The following is a 21,875-nucleotide window of genomic DNA, read 5'->3' as shown; positions in this document are numbered from 1 at the left end:
ATTGATACTATTTTTTTTCTGTTCGTTAGTTTTCCTTCTAACAGGCCCCTCTGCTGCAGGTGTGCTGGAGTTTGCTGGAGGTCCACTCCAGACCCTGTTTGCCTGGGTATCACCAGTGGAGGCTGCAGAACAACAAACATTGCTGCCTGTTCCTACCTCTGGAAGCTTCATCCCAGAGGGGCACCCGCCAGATGCCAGCCAGAGCTCTCCTGTATGAGGCGTCTGTCGGCCCCTACTGGGAGGAGTCTTCCAGTGTGGATACACGGGGGGTCAGGGACCCACTTGAGGAGGTTGTCCCTTATCAGAGCTCGAACGCTGTGCTGGGAGAACCACTGCTGTCTTCAGAGCTGTCAGGCAGGAACGTTTAAGTCTGCTGAAGCTGCACCCATAGCCGCCCCCTCCCCCAGTTGGCTCTGCCCAGTTTGAACTTCCTGGGGCTTTGTTTACACCGTGAGGGTAAAACTGTCCACTCAAGCCTCAGCAATGTCAGATGCCCCTCCCCCCACCAAGCTTTAGCATCCCAGGTCAACCTCAAACTGCTGTGGAGCAGCGAGAATTTCAAGCCTGTGGATCTTAGCTTGCTGGGATCCATCGGGGTGGGACCCACTGAGCCAGGCACTGGAGAGAATCTCCTGGTCTGCTGGTTGCGAAGACTATGGGAAAAGCATAGTGTCTGGGCCAGAATGCACCGTTCCTCCTGGTACAGTCTCTCACGGCTTCCCTTGGCTAGGAAAGGGAAATCCCTCGACCCCTTGCACTTCCCGGGTGAGGCGATGCCCCACCCTGCTTCGGCTTGCCCTCCGTGGGCTGCACCCACTGTCCAACCAGTCCCGGTGAGATAAGCCAGTTACCTCAGTTGGAAATGCAGGAATCACCCACCTTCTGTGTCGATCTCGCTGGGAGCTGCAAGACTGGAGCTGTTCCTATTCAGCCATCTTGCCCACCCACCCTTCACAATCTATTAATATATAGAGAGCAGTAATATTGCCCAAAAATGGAAAGTCAATCTTTGCAGTTAATCCTCTCCCCTGAGTCTCATTTTGGCTTTTCTAGAATTTCATAAGTCTAAATTGGATTGATTTCATTGGTAACAGTGCTATTCATGTTGTCTTTCTTTCTTCTTGGGTCAGTTTTGGTCATCTGTGTCTTTCAAGGACTTTGTCTATTTCAGCAAGTTGTTAAATTTATTGGTATAAGGTTGTTCATAATAGTTCCTTATTATCTGGGTGCATCATGTGAGCCCAGGAGTTCAAGACCAGAACTAGAGATCAGACATAGAGAGACCCTGTCTCTACAAAAAAAAGTTTTTAAATTAGCCAGGTGTGGTGGTGTGTGCCTGAGGTCCCAGCTACTCAGGAAGCTGAGGCAGGAGGATCACTCGAGCCTAGGATGTTGAGGCAGCAGTTAGCCATGATTGCCCCACTGCACTCTAGCCTGGGTGACAGAGCAAGACCCTGTCTTGGAAAAAAAAAAAAAAAAAAGAGTTCCTTATTATCCTCTTAAGGTCTGTAGGATATGTAGTGATGTCCCCTCTTTCAATGGGTTATACACTGATATTAAAAAGAAAATTCAAACGGAGAATAACATTTTGCATTCTCTTTATAATTTTCTAATTTCTTGTCCTTTTATTTTCACTCATTAAACCATTAGTAAAGTGCACCTAAGCCAGTGTGGTACAACAGAACATGATCTTTGAATTGCCCCGATTTACGTTTAAGCTCAGCCACTCACTAGCCCGTGGCCTTGAGCAGCTTACTTAACCACTCTGAGTCTTAATTTTATCCTCTATCAAATGTGGATAAGAGTGCCTCTGCCTGGTTAGCTGAGCTGGGGGCGAGGAGTCGCGGGGGGAGTTGGGGGTGGGGCTAGCAGGTGAAAGGGCTCAGTGAATGGAAGCCATTGCAATGGTGATGGATGATGTGATGATGTGTTCCAAATCTCATTGCTTAGACTAGGACTAGTTAATGGTTTTAGGGTAGTGGAAATCTTGAGAGCCTCTTGAAGCCCCTAGTTTTCTCAAATTCAGTGTATTCTGTTTTATATTGCATGTAAGTAGAATCTGGAGTTTGTACACTGTGGTAAACATGATTGAAATGTGGTAATGCTTAATTGAAAAATCTGCTTTTTGGCTGGATACAGTGGCTCACGCCTATAATGCCGACATTTTGGGACGACAAGGCAGGAAGATCACTTGAGGCTGAAGTTTGAGACCAGCCTGAGCAACAGAGTGAGACCTGGTCTCTATAAAATAATAATAATAATAAGTGTGGTGGTACATGCTTGTAGTCCCAGCTACTCGAGAGGCTGGGACAGGAAGATCGCTTAAGCCCTGGAGCTCAAGGCCGCGGTGAGCCATGACCATGCCACTGCACTGCAGCCTGGGCAACACAGCAAGAACCTGTCTCAAAAAATAAAATTAAAATCAAAATCCACTTTTAGCTTAGACATAATAAATCAGTATAAATGTTACTGAGGATGACATTTGTACAAGAAAGTAAGATTTAAAACCCAAATCATTTAAGATAGGATTACGGAAATGATTATCTTTAATTTTTTAAAAAATTGTGCCTTTTTCTTGTTTCCTAAGGTGCTTAATTTACCCATTTCTGATGCGAGGAGGAAAGCCTATGCCACTGCTGGCGTGTGCAATGGCGATTATGTTCTGTACCTGTAACGGCTACTTGCAAAGCAGATACTTGAGCCATTGTGCAGTGTACGCTGATGACTGGGTAACAGATCCCCGTTTTCTAATAGGTGAGTGTCCACAGCAGTGAACTGCGCCTTGTTCACATCATTGCTTTTATGTTGATGTCCCAGTGGTTTCTAATGAGAAAGTCCAAGCTTCCTGTGAGAACAAAGACTCACAACAGAGAGGGCAGCAGGACCCCGAAGTCCCCGTGGGAGAGCCCAGCTGTCTCAGCACGGCTGAGGGCAGGGAGGTGACGCAGGTGCTGGGCGCCTTCCCCTGCACGGGCAGGCGCTGAAACACAGGTGCCTGGTCAGGCCAAGAACCCAAAAATAGCAGCGTACTGTAGCAGAATGAGTAGGACTAAAGACTGAGACCCTTTGGCCACTCATTGACCACATAATCTCCTGCAGTACCTTCCATGACATGAGAAAAACCCACACTGGGTTATCTTCCTACAGTGCAGCTTCTGTGATTCTATGAACTTGAATCAACTTTTAGGTTTATAAAGTTGTTGAATTTTTTTATTTGTATCGGTTAATGTGAATTAATGTACATTTTCAACTTCTAATTATAACTTTGTAAGTTCTAAGCAAAAATGAAAATAAAACAGCCATCAAAAATATTTGCAAGAGCATTAAAAATTAATAAATTGGCTGGGTGCAGTGGCTCACACTGTAATCCTAGCACTTTGGGAAGCTGAGGTGGGCAGATCACTTGAATCCAGGGGTTCAAGACCAGCCTGGGCAACATGGCGAAACTCCAGCTCTACAAAAAATACAAAAGCGTAGCTGGGCATGGTGACACGCACCTGTGGTCCCCGCTTACTCAGAGGCACTGAGGTGGGAGGATCACCTGAGGCCAGGAGATCAAGGCTGCAGTGAGTCCTGATTGTGCCACTGCGTTCCAGCCTGGGTGACAGAGTGAGACTCTGTCTCAAAAAAAAAAAAAAAAAAAAAAAAAAAAACCTCAGGGATCTTATATATAGGAAAGGTTCCTCTGTGTATTTGTTTAGTCTATCCTAGCATTTAGATGTTAAACCACACTGAGGTGTAGCTTACAAAGGTAGCATGCTAAAAGTCTGAAGTCAGTCTGTCAGATTTGCAAACTACCCTGCAGTGCTTCACCTTAAGCTACATAAAGTGACCTTACATTGCATTTTGCTTTTTATCCATGTGTATTAATTTATAATCATAGAAATAAACTAACACTTGGATACTACTTTGTTGCTGAGAGATCCCTTTCACATTTCTCAGCCATGTTTTTTGTTAATGAATTAGAATTTTATTCCAAGGTTTCATCATACCTGAGGATCGTTATAGTGAGACACCTGTCCCTCCTCTACAAAAGGAGGGTTGGCTGAGAAGGCGTTTCAAGATCCTTTTCTAGCCCCAGAAATCTGTGCCTCCATGAAATGCTAGACTAAATTGTTTGGTACTAAATTGTTGTACAGTATCCCCAAATATCTTCTTGGTTTACCTGCTTTTTGACTATTTTCTTCTGCCCTACCTGTCAAGAGGAAGAACAGGCTTTTGAGTTCCTGTGCAGATCACGTGATTTATGCCTCCCCATGTTCTCTGAGGCAGAAAGGATGCCCATAAGATGTGAAGGGTTAGAAGAGTTACACAGCTGGCCCAAGACATCTAGACACACTGAATGGCAGAGCGGTGATTTCCACCACCTCACCAAGCTGAGTGTCCACAAGTGGCAACAAGGAATAAGAGGAAGGGGAATTTCCTTCTTTTTTTCTTTTTAACTGAAGATATAGATTTTAAATGTTTGCTAGAGAGTCTCATGGTACTCACCTCTATGATGAACAACAACAGAAGAACCCTCCTATTTAAAGTAGCTCCGCAGATGGTTCACATCACATAGAGGTGACTGTGAAGCTGGTCAGAGATTCCAAACACCAATCAATTGTATACAGACCTCTTGACTTCTCTACAATTAAACAGAAGGATTTGAAAAGGAAAAAATACGCCAATTGGAAGACAATCTAGGTTACCTTTTGTGTGTTATATTTATTGCCTAGAGTTTATTGTTTTTGTGAGGAAACACACATGAAATTACATAAGTAATTATGCCTACTATAGTTACCGTGAAGTAATAAGCAAATAATAATAAATTTCTTTTTTTTTTTTTTTTTGAGATGATGTCTTTCTGTCGCCCAGGCTGGAGTGCAGAGGTGCAATCTCGGCTCACTGCAACCTCTGCCTCTTGAGTTCAAGAGATTCTCCTGCCTCAGCCTCCCGAATAGCTGGGACTATAGGTGCATGCCACTATGCCCAGCTAATTTTTGTATTTTTTTAGTAAAGACAGGGTTTCATCATGTAGGCCAGACTGGTCTTGGACTCCTGAGCTCAGGTGATTCACCCGCCTCAGCCTCCCAAAATGGTGGGATTACAGGTGTGAGCCACTGTGCCCAGCAAATTTCTAACAAAAGGTTTTCCAAAACAGCAAAAATGGTTAATCTAAAATATTTTATAGAAAGATTTTGTTTCGTTTTTTTTTTTTTTTTTTTTTTTTTTTTTTTTTTTTTGAGGCAGCCTGTCATCCAGGCTGGAGTGCAGTGGCACAATCTTGGCTCATGGCAACGTGTGCCTCACAGGCTCAAGCAATTCTTGTACCTCAGCCTCAGAGTAGCTGGGATTCCAGGCGTGTGCCATCTTACCTGGTTAACTTTTGTATTTTCAGTAGAGATGGGGTTTCACCATGTTGGCCAGGCTGGTCTTGAACTCCTAGCCTGAAGTGATCCACCCACCTTGGCCTCCCAAAGTGCTGGGATTATAGGTATGAGCCACTGTGCACAGCCAGATTTTAAGATTCTTATAAATGGAATTAAATATTTAGCTTAGATGAACACAAGTACTAGTTTTCTTCCAATCTAAGCAATAAAGGGAGCTTATCTCCTAGAAGAAACATAAAGTAGCCATGTTATTTAGACAACATGATTTCTTTTTAGAACCTCATATTGGAAGCCAAATTACCTGGGAGTGAAATACTAAAATCCCAAAAAGGTAGCAAATCAACTATGAATGTATGGATCCAGTAAATGACTTACAAAACCTATTATAAAACTTGGTATGAACTGCTTTGCTTAGAAAAAAAAAAAAAGCTGATTACAGTGGCAAAATCAGAAGAAAGAAATCTTGAAACTCTTGCTATAGATCAGAAGGTTTTCCATGTCCTTTTTCTAACTGTGAAAAAGTATTCAATGTCACTGATGTGATGACTCAAATAATAATGATACCCACATGTACATTGATTTAGTATTGAACTGAATGCCAGCATTAAGCAGCATCTGTCTTTCACATTTTAAAAAAGTATATCAGAACCATCAGGTTAACCTCTTTTTATCAATATTTCTTTTATAAAACACTGTTTTGGCCTTTTGCCTTTTCTTGACGGAATTAATTGATGTGATACAAACAACTCTCCTTTAAGTGATGAAAAATCTTTGCAGATTTGTAAGAATAGGAGAGAAAACTAGGGATACCGTGGGATTCTGGGGAGAGCCGTGCAGCCGGCCACGGGAGACTCTTATCAAGAACCGAGGAGGAAGGACTGACCGAGGAATGCTGATTGATGAGCCTGCAGGAATTCTGCGGTGGGGGAAATGTGGATGTGCATTAATTTGTTTAAATGAGGTTGTAAATAAGAGAAGAAGACCAGAGATCTGCTCCTAGGAACTGTCACTCCTCAAGGGGTGGCGTACAGCCAGTGGTGACAGAGCAGCACAGGAGCATCACCCCTCCTGGTTCATGTGGTGGAGATGGTAGCATTGCCTCATGCAGATTTTGTGAGAAATAAGTGGGATGAGTCTGTCTGGTGGGCTGACTCCCTGATGCTCCCTGGAAAAGAGCCATATGCCCAAGTCAGTTTTCTGTCCATACTTGTCATCCTGAAAATGTAGATTGTGATGATCAGGTCGAAGTATTTTGAGTACATTAGATGATGTATTTGTATTATTAGAAAAACAAAGCCCTGCTTAGCATACCTGACAACAGTGCTTCGTGGTTTTTACTACCAGTTCTGGCTAATATGTTACACTAACAATGGTAATATGAGGGGTTGCAGTAATACTGTTCAGTCAGGCTGGGCTCGTAGTGAAATTTTATGGTTTATTAGCCATAATCATCTTGCAATTTTTTTCCTTTAGGTTTTGGCTTGTGGTTAACGGGCATGTTGATAAACATCCATTCAGATCATATCCTAAGGAATCTCAGAAAACCAGGAGACACTGGATACAAAATACCGAGGGGTACGTACTGAAAGTGAAGAATTTCTGTGAAAGTTGCGTGCCGTGGTTCCCGGCTATTTTAGTGTTGCCAGCTCTAAGAAGTAGTAGCATAGTATTTATTAGCTACAAGTTTTCAGAGTAAGTCATCATTATTAATAACAAGTGCTATTGTTATTGTCTTATTAGAACAACAAAAGAACCAAATCTGGCTAACTGAACAGTTATTAAACAAAGCAGAAACTGCAGTTATATCTGTGCTTGGAAAGAGAGGATGAGGAAGAATTTGTGATTTACGAGGAGTGTCTGACACTTTTGTTTCTAGCAGTATAATGGAATAGATACTTTGACCCTCCTCTGAAAACAGTTTAAAATGTTGGAATATTTTGAAAATCTTCTTAAATGCATCAGTATACTATCAAGAAAGGAAGTAATCATCAGAGGACAAGATCTAGGTGAATGGTGGAATCTGGAGCGTGTCTTTTGAGAATTTGTAATGAATTTATAAACCCCCATGCTGGTTTATAACCCAGATTCACACTACTTGTATAGTATGAAAAATCTCAAGCCATAAATTAATTTCCATGGCCTAAGGTGGTGGTGGACTCTCCTGGCCAGCAAAAGCCCAGATCCCCAAAGGGATCTGCATTCAACCTGAGCCTCAAAGAACCCAATGTGCCACGTTCCACAGAGTAAGAGGCATGGTCACAAGGTACAGAACCCACAAGGAAGTACAGCACCATTAGGGAGAGCGTAATTCAACATGAAAGATTTCGGATGTTAGAATTAATGGAAACATTATAAAGTGAGTACTTGAAATGCTTTTTAAAAGGAGTAGATTACAATTAGGAATAAAGAAGCAATGTACCATAAAAAGGACTAGAAACCAATAGAGCTTCAGAAAAAAATTTTTGAAGTCCATAAATCTAAAACTTTAATGGAGAAAGAGCGTGACATCACTTAGTTTGACTTCTTCCACTTATGTTCCTAGAAACCATATGAGAATAGCAACAAAAACAAACAATGCCGCAAATCTCAAATTACTTAAACCGTGATGCTGAGAACCTGGACTCAGCAAAGCCAGCTCCAAACATGACGGTAGTGTGATAGAAGTGGCAAAGAAGAGAAAACATGACAGAGTCCTAGACAGGCTGCTGATCACCCATTCAGCCCCTGGGTGGATTGGGAAAGAATCCCCTCTTTGGTGTTGGGCTTATGAGCAAACTGCACCCTCATGGGGTCATCCCAAGGAGCCGCTTCGTCTGGCAGGTACAGTGGCTGGGAGAGCACAATGTAAGCTGGATGGTGGCCCCCTCGCTTCCTGCCCAGCACCCTTGCATGGGGAACAGTGTGATTCCAAATTCATCGGCAAGTGTTCATCCCCTGAAGGAGAGGGCCCTGTCCTGAGGAGGGGCTGCCATGAGCCAGACTAAGAAGGGACAGGGCACAGTCCTGGGGGAGACAGAATGAAAAGGTGCAGAAGATGCCAGAAGCCACAGACTGGCAGATTTGAGAAACACCACTTCCAAAAGAAAGGGCATCCCCAGAGACGGCAGGATCCCATGGGGGCCCTCCTGGGCCGGGCTGGTCACGGAAATGCCTGAGGTGCCTCACACAGAGGGTCCTGTCCACTGTCCCACAGTAGTTGAGATGCCACAAAAACTTTTCAGCCCCTTTCCCTCCATTTCCCCTCTCAGTGTCTGATCCTTCTTCTAATCCAACATATTCAAACCTGAAGAACAAAAAAGGTACAATCCCCAAATCTGTGCAGTCATAACATTAGGACAGCAAAAAAGCAGCAAAACTTACCTGAGCAGAAACTCACAAAAGCAGGGGGAAATTGTAATCAAATTTCCAACATGAATTTTAAAATGTGAATGGAGTCCAGGCGTGGAGGCTGACACCTGTAATCCCAGCACGTTGAGAGGCCGAGGTGGGCAGATCACATGAGGTCCAGAGTTCGAGACCAACCTGGCCAAGATGGTAAAACCCCATCCCTACTAAAAACACAAAAATTAGCTGGGCGTGGTGGCACATGTCTGTAATCCCAGCTACTTGGGAAGCTGAGACATGAGAATCACTTGAGTCTGGGAGGCAGAGAGTGCAGTTAGCCGAGATCATGCCACTGCACTCCAGCCTGGACGACAGAGTGAGACTCTGTCTCTAAAAAATAAAAAATAAAAATAAAATGTGAATGGAGCAGTTGCAGAGTCTATACCCATCAGCTAAAGAACACCTGCGACAAACCCGCAATCCACAAACTTAGCTTATTACCTGTCGCAGTAAAGGGAGACCTCTCCCTGCCATGTTTCCCCACAGCACGTAGCCTCCTTCATGCAGCTAGTAATCAACCCAGCTTCCTGATGGCCTGTGGCCATCAATGGCATCTCTGTGAACAGACAGGCCAAAGGAAATGCAGAAGCTTGGCTGCAACTCTCAGGCAGCAGGAGGTGACACCAGACATCGGTGCAGATAACATGGGACACATGAGACTTAGGGAAGAAAATGCTTCTAAAGTTCTTAATTTCTCCTATCCAAGTACTAACCAGGCTCAACCTTGCTTAGCTTCCAAGATCAGACAAGATCAAAATTCTTTATTTCTAATCATTAAAAAAAAAAAAACACACACAGAAGCATGTTAGAAGATAGAAATGGAAAAGCAAAGAATATGAAACCTAGACTGGGTGCAGTGGCTCACACCTGTAATCCCAGCACTTTGGGAGGCTGAGGCAGGAGGATCACTTGAGGCCAGGAGTTCGAGACCAGCCTAGGCAACATAGCCAGACCCCCCATCTCTACAAAAAAAATGAAAGAAAAGTAGCCAAGCATGGTGGTGCACACCTGTAGTCCCAGCCACACAGGAGGCTGAGGTGGGAGGATCACTTGAACCCAGGAGTTTGTGGCTACAGTGAGCCTCGATCATACCACTGCACTCCAGAGGGAAACACTGTCTCAAAAAAAAAAATTTTTTTTTTTTTTTTTTTTTTGAGATGGAGTCTCGCTCTGTCCCCTAGGCTGGAGTGCAGTGGTGCGATCTCGGCTCACTACAAGCTCTGCCTCCCTGGTTCACGCCATTCTCCTGCCTCAGCCCCCTGAGTAGCTGGGACTACAGGTGCCCGCCACCACGCCTGGCTAATTTTTTGTATTTTTAGTAGAGATGGGGTTTCACCGTGTTAGCCAGGATGGTCTCGATCTTCTGACCTCGTGATCCACCCGCCTCGGCCTCCCAAAGTGCTGGGATTACAGGCGTGCGCCACCACGCCCAGCCAAAAAAGGTCATTCTTATTGTGAATGACCTTTTTGGTGATAGATGGAGAAGGTAGGGAAAATATATCCATCCTAGGCACATTGAAGTCCATGAAGAAGAAATCCAAGGCATTGGAACAGAATATATTTTAAAAACTAATTCAAGAAAGCTTTTGTGAAGTAAAACAAGACACAAGAGCGTCTGCCGTTTGTAAGTGCGCACCCTATACCGGAGGAAGTCTACAGGAAACAGTGACGATCATCTGCACTTGCCATGAGTGGCTTGTGAGGGAAAGTTTGTTAGATTCGTTCCATGCCAAGGCCTTAGAGGCAGCACCATGAGAGGCCCGAGGAACGTGGAAGCCAAAATATTATCCTAGCTTTGGAGATCCTCATGTAAAATCTGTCGGGTTTTGAAGACTACAGGTATAGGGAGTCTGAGTGCTGTGCCCCGTGAGGACTCCACCGTGGTCGGCTTTGTGACCGGCGCCCTTCGCTGCAGACTCGTAATTTTGCAGGGTGTTTTCATGTGACCCATTCACGGTTTCTAATACACAGGTGTGCCGTCTACATCCAGTGACTATGTGAGGTCTTTCAGAAACACTTTCCAGGACTCTGTTAATAATGGTGCCATAACTGGTTAGGGTGAAAGGAGCAAGTGACAAAAATGAACAAATTAAGAGATAAAGGGAGGTGCAGAGGTGTGACATCCATAGTCAGTACATACAGGCTGAACTAGGGCTTAGGACAAGTGCTGTGGGCTGTGTGTGACAACCAGTTTGTGGTTTTGTAATGCGGCATCTGTAAGCAGCCTGTGTCTCAAGAGGACATTTTTTAGCAGATTGGCATCTGCAGGTTTTCCAGTCTACTTACATGCTTACCAGTCCACCCATATGGTTCCACCAAATAGCGTGCCCCACACCGGACACTTAGAGAGAAGGTTCACTGAGCAGGCTGCACGCAGGAAGGCATCGTGGCCCCAGCCCTGCCCACAGGCTGTCTGCCCTTTGGGTGACTGGCATCTGCAGGGTGGGGTGCAAAGGTCCTTCCACGTCTGGGATTCAGCTGCCCAGGGCTCTGATGAAATACAGATGATCATTAACGTAATCTTGTAGAAAGCTGAAGCAGTTACAGAAATGGGTGAATAAGAAAGTGAAAGCGACTAAGCTCCATGGCTCAGAGGGAACAGCACTGTGAATTCTTGGGGTCGATTCTTGCAGGCACTTCTGCAGGTGCACATGCCCACACATGGCGAATGACTTTCTATTTATTGGGCATTAAGTTTGATATTTTTATGTTTTATATTGTCATTAAAAAGTTTACTTGTCAATGAATATTGATATTTGTATTAGTTTTCATTCTGCTATAAAGAACTACCTGAGACTGGGTAATTTATGAACAAAAAAGGTTTAATTGACCCACAATTCCACATGGCTGGGGAGGACTCAGGAAACTTACAATCATGGCAGAAGGCGAAGGGGAAGCAAAAACCTTCACATGGCAGCAGGAGAGAGAACGAGTGAAGGGGGGACCTGCTTCACACTTTCAAACAATTACATCTCTTGAGAACCCACTATCACAAGAAACCACCCCCATGATTCAGTCCCCTCCCACCGGGTCCCTCCCTTGTCCTGTTCAATTTGAGATTGGGTGGGGACACAGAATCAAACCATATCAGTATTATTTTACAATGATGAATTATTCCAAGCTTACAGAAAAATAGTAGAGAGCTGAATATTGCAAGCATCTACACACCCCACCTTCCTTAAATAAGAAAAAGAAAAGCACTTTGCTGTCTTGGGCTCAGCAAAACCATTTTCTTTCTTTTTAAAATATAGACCATCTCAGGCTGGGTGCCATGGCTCACGCCTGTAATCCCAACACTTTGGGAGGCCAAGACAGGTGGATCACCTGAGGTCAGGAATTCCACACCAGCCTAGCCAGCATAGTGAAACCCCGTCCCTACTAAAAATACACAACTCCAAAAAAAGAAAAAAAAGTAGACTGTCTCAGCTCCAGCTAAAGCCCTCATGCATGTAAGTTACAGTGTGCTCAGAGATGTAGTCTCCACCCTATGCTGGAGTATTTGTTGAAATTGATGACTTAGGGTGTAATCGGTTTGTCTTTTTTTTTTTGGAGACAGTCTAGCTCTGTCACCCAGGCTGGAGTGCAGTGATGATCTTGGCTCATTGCAACCTCTGCCTCCTGGGTTCAAGCGATTCTCATGCATCAGCCTCCCGAGTAGCTGGGACTGCAGGTGTGTACCATCACACCTGGCTAATTTTTGTATTTTCAGTATAGACAAGGTTTCACCATGTTGGCCAGGCTGGTCTCGAACTCCTGACCTGACATGATCCACCTGCCTCATTCTCCCAAAGTTCTGGGATTAGAGGCGTAAGCCACTGCACCCAACCTAATTTTTTTTAAAAAATGCTCTGTCCTTATATGCCTTCAGAATTTTCTCAGCTCTGCAGACATAGTTTCCAATTGGAACCTGGGGCAGATCACACCAGGCCTCTCTAAACACACTTGAGTAACCACAAAGCTACAGCCTGAGGGTGAGTCCCAAGGAGGGGCCTCCTGCCCTTCCTCTCTGCTGGGACCCCTCTTCCCTCCCCTCATCTGGTCCTTGAAGTGTGCCAGCCATTGCTGTCCGCCTGAGGGCCTTTGCTGCATCTCTTCTCCTGCCTGGAGCACTCCTGAGAGCATCTCCAGCACCTGCCAGGCTGGCCCTCACCTGCAAGCCTTGAATCGACCCTCACCTTCCCTGTGAGGCCTGTTCCCAGCCACTCTGCGATGGTGACCTCCTCCACCGCGTCCCAGCTCCGGGGCCCCCTCACTCTGCGCTGCCCCTCGCTACTCCTCCCCCTCCATGTGCCGTGTGCTCTCCTTGTTCATGACACTGGAGTTTATGGCTCTAGATGTAGGGAGGGGGTCTGTCCAAGTGCCTGGGCAGGGCGTGGCCCGTAATACTGACTCAGTGCATTTGTGAAGATGTGATGAATGAATGAATCTGTGCTTAAAAATGATTATCTCTGTCACTCATTGCTCTAGGGTTCTATCTAGGTCCATTTTACATGGTTTACTTGTATTCTCCGTTTGCATGATCCATCAGCAGGTGCAGTGGTTTATTGGTGTCTTCCGCTGTAACTGTACGTGTGCGTATTCACATAGACGGGTATTGATATACATATGCAGTTGACGATCAGAAGTTGTGATATGAATTAGTAAACCATGTAATCCTGGATATGTCTTATTGATTAACATTCTGTAAGGGCAGTATTTTTCCGTTCTTGAATTTATGTTCTCCAGGTAAGTATTCACTAGCATCTCTGAAGTCCGTATTTCATTTTGTAGTAAATGCACTACTTTGGTGTGTGTTTTCTTCTAGGAGGCTTATTTGAATACGTAACTGCAGCCAACTATTTCGGAGAAATCATGGAGTGGTGTGGCTATGCCCTGGCCAGCTGGTCTGTCCAAGGCGCGGCTTTTGCTTTCTTCACGTTTTGTTTTTTAGCTGGTAGAGCAAAAGAGCATCATGAGTAAGTTTTAAAACACTTTTACCATTTGTAATTTGTTCTTTGACTATATTATTACCATTTTTCAGGCTAGATTTTTGAAGTGTTCATTTAAATTGCTGAATTCCAGTTTATTCTGTGCTTTGGCCAAACAAGTGCAAAACCAAATAGCTGTAGAATCACCCAGCTCTAGGGAATAATCAGATCCACATCAGCACAGTTGTTCTCTATACCACGTCCTTAGCCTCTCTGAATTGACATTGCTGGATTCAGTGGTCAAGTTAGACACCAAGGAGGGGATTCAGGGCTCTGAATGGGAAATACTGATTAAAACAGATCCCTGACCGAGCAATAGCCAATGGCCAGCTTGTGAATGCTGCAGGTTGAGGAAGTCCTCAAGAGGAAGGTGAATCTCAGAGCCCAGCGACACTGGCAGAACTCATGCACACAAGAGCTCTCCAGCTATGTGGTGGCTTAGGCCATGGCTCTGAACCTGGGGTCCTTGATGGGCTACAGAAGCTCTGCATGCCCCCTAAAATGACATCATTTTCCAGAGACTGGGTCCTTGGCTTTTATCTGATCCCCCAAAGGGCTTGCAAGCCATTTGACCAACACACTCGTAAAGAAATCAAAGGGACTGGGCACGGTGGCTCACGCCTGTAATCCCAGCACTTTGGGAGGCCGAGGCTGGTGGATCACTTGAGGTCAGGAGTTCAAGACTAGCCTGGCCAACATGGTGAAACCCCGTCTCTAGTAAAAATACAAAAATTAGCCAGGCATGGTGGCAGGTGCCTGTAATCCCAGCTACTCAGGAGGCTGAGGCACGAGAGTCACTTGAACCTGGGAGGTGGAGGCTGCAGTGAGCCAAGATCGCACCACTGCACTCCAGCCTGGTTGATAGAGTGAGACTCAGTCTCAAAAAAAAAAAAAAAAAAAAAAGGGAAAAGAAAAAAGGAAAAGAAATTGAAGGATGTCAAGGCTGAAGTGAATTTAGAGAACATCTTTCTAATCCAATGGATGAGGAAACTGAGTTTCGAGGAGCTGAGTGTGAGGCCAGCCAGGAGCCCCATCTCATTGACAGGAAGAGATCTCAGCAGCAGCGAGGGATCTTTACCTGCCCTGACATTGGCGCATGTCCCTGACAATAAATGATGGAGACTGGGCTTAGCAAGCGGCTAGCCTGGTATGCACATTTACTGTGTCCCCCGAGCCACCCACTTCATCCGCTCAAAACATCTAATCGAAATCTCCAATGCTGCTGATGCTACGAGGTGTGCAAAAATGTATAACTCTGTCCTACTTCATGGAGTTTATCATCTTTTTTGGGACTATGGACAGAGAGAAAAAGCTAAAAGAAGAATAGATTGATATCATGGTATAGTGGGAAGAGTACCTAGGTGTACTTCCCAGCCTCACCACGTGTTTGCAGATGCAAAGGATGATTATTGGAGATAAGAAGAAGAAAGGTCATATCTGAAGTATCTCTTGGTCTAATTTTTTTTTAAGGCAGCGTCTCGCTCTGTCACCCAGGCTGGAGTACAGTGGCACAGTCTCAGCTCACTGCCACCTCTGCCTCCTGGGCTCAAATGATCTTCCCACCTCAGCCTCCCGAGTAGCTGGGATTACAGGCATGCACCACCAGGCCTGGCTAATTTTTTATATTTTTTGTAGAGTTGTGGTCTCACTATATTGCCCAAGCTGGTCTTGAACTCCTGGACTCAAGTAATCCTCTCACCTCAGCCTCCTGAAGTGCTAGGATTCGAGGCGTGAGCCAACGTGGCTGGCCTCTTTGTCTCATATTTGAAGAAGTGATAGCATAAATGTGAGAGCTGATGAGAGCTCTAAGAGCAGCGCCCTGCATTCTTCGAGACACTCCATCGTGCCAGTGGCCTGGTATTTTCACGCATAGACAGTGAGGAGAGAGCGAGATCAGAGAGCCACGACCTACCTAAATCCCAGAGCTGCTGAGAAAAACAGAGGGGTCTGCGGAAAGTTGAGTGAGTGCCAAAGGCAGAGAGGGTTTGAGAAGGAGGCTCAATGCCAGGCATGGCAGAAAACACTATGGGCCAGGAATGGGCCTTCTGTGCTGGGAACTGTGTCTGCCAAAAGGTCATATGAGAGTCCTAAGCCCTGGTACCTGTGAAAGCGACCTCACTGGGGGACGTAATCAGTTGAGATGAGAAGGGGAAACATGGATAGACATACACCAGGTGATCACACAGAGTGCGAAGGCCGTGGGAAGATGGACACAGAGGCGGGGGCGATGCAGCCATGAGCCCAGGAACACGTGGTGCCACCAGAGCTGGGGGAGATGGGACTGGAACCTTCCCTGAAACTTCAGAGGGAGCGTAGCCCTGCTGCCACCTTGATTTCCAACTTCTGGCCTCCAGAACTGGGAGAGAATCAATGGCCATTATTATAAGCCACCCAGTGTGTGGTTAACTTTGTTCTAGCAGCCACAGGGAACTGATACGCCAGCCTTCCAGCCATTTAAAATTGACTGGGAAAGTAAGGGCAGGAGTATGATTGGTGAACCCCTCTGTTTTCTCCTCCGCCAGATGACTTTGTTATCATAAGATTGGTTGAAATACAACATTATCTCTCTAAATATACATTCTAGAATCTGACTTCCTCCCCTCTGCCCCCGCTGCTCCCAGCACTGCACCCGGCCTGGGCCACACTTCCCGGTGAAGATGCCATCCTTTTACATTCCTAATATTTGATGTGAAGAAGCGAGTAATGGCTCATTTCTCATTAAAAAAAATGAGATAACACTGACGTTTAAAAAAACATGGATCAGAGTAAGATTGAACACGGGCACACCATGTCGGTGGCAAAGATGTTTTCTCAAATGAAATCAGGAAACAGGAAAGCCCCTCTCGGTATTTGAATATGAAACATATAGAAATGGAAAATAAATAATTCAGTTATCTAAATGAAAGTCTTTGCTAATGAAAACCCAAAGATATTCTTTGCAGAAGAATTCATGAGTTGAAAGAGCTCTTTGTGATTCATTTGCTGTTTAAATTGGTGTCAGTGTGAAACCAGTTTTAAGCCCTGAAGAATTAATAATTCAGTTTTGCAGAAGTATGTTCAGAAATGTAGGACTTACAAGCTGAGAATAAAATAAAAACTCCTTTTTAAAAAATATTTTCATAAACCCAACTAATTAAGCCATCAAATAAATGTATTCCAAAAGAAAACATGCCGAGGATCTATTCCTTGCACTCTGATGGATTATAATGTTCTTTTTTTTTTTTTTTTGAGATGGAGTCTCGCTCTGTCGCCCAGGCTGGAGTGCAGTGGCGTGATCTTGGCTCACTGCAAGCTCCGCCTCCCAGGTTCACGCCATTCTCCTGCTTCAGCCTCCTGAGTAGCTGGGACTACAGGTGCCTGCCACCATGCCTGGCTAATTTTTTTGTATTTTTAGTAGAGACGGGGTTTCACCATGTTAGCCAGGATGGTCTTGATCTCCTGACCTCGTGATCTGCCCGCCTCGGCCTCCCAAAGTGCTGGGATTACAGGCATGAGCCGCTGTGCCCGGCCGGATTATAACGTTCTAAAAACAAAATTGTATTCCATGAAATCTTTCTATAATAATTAGTCTTTAAATTCATAAATGATTGCATTGATAGTTAAACTCTAGGTCAGAAACAGTCAATTGTGCTTGGTTGCTAACAAATATTCTCTTTAAGGGCAAAATTTAAAGGTATTCTAAGCAGTAAGAAAAATTTAATCATTTAACAATAAATATTTTATTTCTATATAATGGTTTCTGTGAAATACATTTAACCTCTTCAGCCAACATCCCTTCATTGTGTGAGAACACCCTGACCTCACACATGTTCTTTCTGATGTCACGGAGCCCAGCCTTGCTGCCCGGCCTCGTGGCTGGGGGGCGTGTTTTCGTGGCGTCCTGCGGCAGTCCTGTGTTTCCCGTCTCCCGCCTGCCCTCTCGTGTTTGCCCATTTCAGGATCTCCTGCTGTCATGTACTCTGCCCTTGCCTTTTCGGGCCAGGGTGCCCATCTTCCCACGGGCAGTTTCTGGGAGAGAGGAGCTCACCCGCTATGTCCCTGTGCGGCACCCAGTGCCGCTGGCCCATGGGGAAACTCTTCAGCACTTGCAAGTGGCGGATGGCCTGGATCCCAGCAGGCCTGTGAAAACCTTCAGCCTCTAACCGGCGAACATGTTTGCAGTGCACTTTCGCAGGTTTGATACCGACTGTTAGGCTTGGCCACGTTGTGTGTTGGGTACTCGTGGGTCCATGCGTCACCACTGAGCCACACAGCTGGAAAGGCTGCAGTCTCGAGGCCTCATGCCAAGGGAAGTGACACTTGACCTGGAAGTCCTGACCGACTCCTTAGAATTGTTCTTATTACATGCCTTTTTGGGGACACAGAACATACAAAAGTAAACGTGGCCGCCCAGTATGTTCAAATGCTCTATTTGTGGATTCCGGTGTTAAACTTAACTAAGACCAGCAGAGTTTTGCCAACTCCCTCTCAGTTTCTCATCCTCATATGCTTCTACCACATTAACAAAGAGCTAATTGCTTTCTATGATGATTTTTAGTCTGTTGTTTAATCTTTCTGTGTGTGTTTATAGAAACTCCCTTTTTATGACTATTTCTCCATCTTGTCAAATTATTTCTAATTTTTACTCCATCCACTTAGTTGCCACCTTTCCCAACTGGCTATTACCCCCACAACAAATCAGCACGCCTTCATTGATACAATTTGTATCAAAACTGAAAATAATGTTTGTTTCGAGCACAAGAATGAATTGTGGACAATGCCATATTGCATTTCCCCAGATTTCGCTGAATCCTTACTAAGAGCTGTTCGTGAGCCTCCTGGTATGCAGCTGGGTGCCCACTCCACACCCTGGGCTAGACCAGTAGTTCTCAACCGCAGGCTGGAGAAAACCGTGGAGTCACCAGCAGATATTCAGGAAGCACCTACTTCAGGTCCTGCCCCTCCTCCAGCCTGCCTGCTTTCCCCAGGGGCTGAAAAGACAGCTCCACAGTGTGCTCATCAGTATTTTCATCAAATGTCAGTAATTTTCCTTCCAGATATAAAGGTGAATTCTATGGGCTACTTCTTCTGACTCACACTTTATGATTAGATATATTTAATTCTTCATAACAGGCAAAATTAAACTATAAGTATGAAATGCCCAAGTTTTTGTTACTACATTTAAAAAACTGAGTATTCTTTTGTAATGAAAAATATTGTCACTTTTGTTAGCATCTGTTAAATGTCTAAGTGACAGAATTATTTCCTTTTTTAATTTTTTTTTCTTAGGTGGTACCTCCGGAAATTTGAAGAGTATCCAAAGTTCAGAAAAATTATAATTCCATTTTTATTTTAAGTGCATTTTCAATGAAATTATCTTCAACTGGAAGCTTTCCAGTGGCGCTTCTCTATGGACTTTGTAAATAAGTTATATCTTTGTAATTTTCCTGCTACTTCATCATTTTCAAGATATCCACTAGGAATTTTTTTTCTAGTAATTTTGCAAGCTACCTAATAAGTACCTAAATACACTGATATGGAGGTTGAATATCCTACCGTGTAACAGGTCAGAATTTCAAGCTCTGGGTAATAACTGCTGACATTTTTTCTAATTTCAAATTTACCTCTTTTGGCTATGTCTTAACAAGTGTGTATAAGCCTAGACTTTACAACTGTCTTTGATGGCATTTTCAGAACAATAAATGTCACAATCCCTTCTATAGCCCCCTACAGTGATCCCTTCAAGGTCAATGGCAGTGTTGCTTCCCTCCCTCTGTAGGGCTGGGATCTGTCTTGGAGCCCTCTCTGGGAGGCCACAGAGGCTGGGGGTTGCCATTGTGCAGTCATGACCCGGGGGAAACTTAACCTTCGTGTCGGGTGCTGTGTGTAAGTGGAGAACTTGGGGATGGAGGAGGAAGCTCCTCGTGGCCCTTCCAAGGCGAGGCAAAAACATCTGGATTTGTTCCAGCCCAGCCCACCGGGTGACATCACCAGGCAGGGAGGCGTGCTGGTGGTGGTTCATATGGAGTAAGCTGCTCTGCCTGTGCGAGAGGCTCCTGGGCCCTAAACAGGCATCTTTAGGCCATGGGTCACTCACCATGAGCCATCAATATGCTCTGGTCTGACATGGTTTCTCTCTGTCTTCTAGTCTAGACCTAGTTTTTTGTTCTGTTCCCCACGTATGGATATAGTAGAGATTGTTGTCTGTGAAATTTCTCCTTTGTAGATTTGGAGTTTTCCCTTGTAGTGTAAAGAATGATCACTTTCTGTAACAATAACAAGACCACTTGTTAAGATTTATCCTGTTTGTTCTTTGTTGATTGAAACATAGTAATTATACTGTTAAACTTCTCTACAGCCTTCTTTTTGTTCCATAGCTAATCTTCCTTCTAATAGTTTTTGCTTTCTGTTTTGCTGTTGTTGCTTTGCAAAGCTTTCCCCTCATAGCCTGTACCTGTTATCAGTATAAAATAATCTTCCTGTTGAATGCTTCATGACTTGAATTCTACTTTGATAAAAACATTGCCATACTGCTTTTTATCTTGATGAATTCATCTGGCATTGCTTTGCCTTATCATCTCATCTGGAGTTTTTAAATGCCATTTGTTTCAGTTGTCTTTAACAACATAATAAATAGACTTTGCCATTTAACAAGGTAGCTCAAATTCTTTTACTAATTGTTACATCGAAACATTCTTTCATCACGTTTCCTGTTTTTATTTGGTTTTTTCAACTTCTGTTTATTATCTACAGTGATTTGGAAAGGAGATTTCCTTTAAAACAAACAAGCTTATTGGGAATGGCTTTTATGATTTTTAAAGTAGCCTTGAGAGCTTCCAGTTAAATGTGATGAGCTGAACATACACCTTTCCTTCTCCCCTCTCCTGACCCCAGTTGAAATCACCTCAAAGGAATTTAAGTGGGGTGTGGCCCCATAAAGAGAGTGAGAGAGAGTCATCACTGCAGATGGACCACAGCACGGGTGGAGATGGGCCTGATGTGGCAGAGCAGAGAGGCCATGACAGTGCATGCCCTGCAGAGACCCTGGGTCCTCACACCTGGGCTGACAGAGGGCAGAGGAAAATGAGCACCTCAAAGTGAGACTAACTCAACACGGCGCCCGCAGCAGAAAGCAGCGTCCTCTGCACCCCCACTCCCCAGGGAGAGCACAGAGAGCCCAGAAATGAGCTGTGTGCCCATTACCGGGGAAGAGAAGGTAGGCTGAGGAGGTGGCCTTTCCTAACACAAAAATTAACTAGGTGGGGAAAACCAGAGAACTAGGTGTTGGCATCCCAGGAAAAAAAATAAAGTCTCCACATTTTGGTCTGTAGGGATCCTGCCCCATAATGGCGGGTTACCTCCTGCCTCAAGCTGCAGGGAAGCCGGGGGTGGCATGGTGCCCCCACAATTACCTCTCCTGCCCAGCCTTTCTGGTCCTTTTTAGAAAATGTGAACCAGTGAGCAAGAAGCACCAGATACATAGAAAAATCTGCATCATGAAAGAACAATGAAAGCCTCTTCAAGAAAACATGATCCCAGGAACCAAAGGGAATTTTTAAAAAGAAATTGTAACTTCAGGGAGATTCAGCATCCACAGGGGAATGGACATCACTCACTGTGGGACATCACATACTGGAATACCACTCAGCAATGTGAAGGAATGGACTGTTGATGAATATTTATAAATCACATATCTGCTAAAGGTTTTAATGTTCATAATATGTAAAGAACTATCAAAATTCAATAATAAAGCATACATTTTTTAAATGGACAAATTATCCGACACGTCACCAAATAATACATGTAAGTGGCAAATAAGTACATGCAAAGATGCTTAATGTCTTTGGTCACTGGGGAAACATTAATAAGATATCAGTACACATCTATGAGCCTTTCACAAAACTCTGATTTGAATGTCGAAATCTATAAAAATTCATTCTGTTGAACAGTAAGCTGAGGCTCAAACAAATTTTAAAGAATTTATTTGAACAGACAACAATTCATTAACTAGGCAGCTCCAAACCAGACGTGGTTAAGGAGCTCCACTGCGGGGAGCAAGGGGAAGGCTTCCACTGGATGGACACAGAGGAAAGCAGCACCGAATTTGTGGCTCCAGCTACACAGCTGCCTCATTTGGTCTGTTCCCTTGGAAGGTCCCTGGTTATATAAGTTT

General features: G+C 44.5%; 1 protein-coding gene across 5 annotated transcripts in view; it reads left to right on the top strand.

Moving 5' to 3' along the window:
• Nucleotides 1-21,477, top strand: part of SRD5A1 (steroid 5 alpha-reductase 1) — a 32,817-nt gene extending 11,340 nt beyond the window's left edge. Inside the window, exons 2-5 of one of the 5 annotated variants that reach the window (XM_055245519.2) lie at nt 2,588-2,754; nt 6,846-6,947; nt 13,561-13,711; nt 21,147-21,477. In XM_055245519.2, coding sequence (XP_055101494.1) covers nt 2,588-2,754; nt 6,846-6,947; nt 13,561-13,711; nt 21,147-21,213 — 487 coding nt within the window. In that variant the 3' untranslated portion in view covers nt 21,214-21,477. Of the gene's footprint in view, nt 1-2,587; nt 2,755-6,845; nt 6,948-13,560; nt 13,712-15,358; nt 20,354-21,146 lie in introns of those variants that run through there. The other 4 variants (XM_055245518.2, XM_063619583.1, XM_055245521.2 and 1 more) reach the window with 4 other exon arrangements.
• The last annotated feature ends 398 nt before the right edge of the window (nt 21,478-21,875 follow it).

Source organism: Symphalangus syndactylus, chromosome 16 (genome assembly GCF_028878055.3).
Source record: "Symphalangus syndactylus isolate Jambi chromosome 16, NHGRI_mSymSyn1-v2.1_pri, whole genome shotgun sequence".
Lineage (NCBI taxonomy): Eukaryota > Metazoa > Chordata > Mammalia > Primates > Hylobatidae > Symphalangus > Symphalangus syndactylus.
This window is presented reverse-complemented; position numbering and strand designations above follow the sequence as displayed.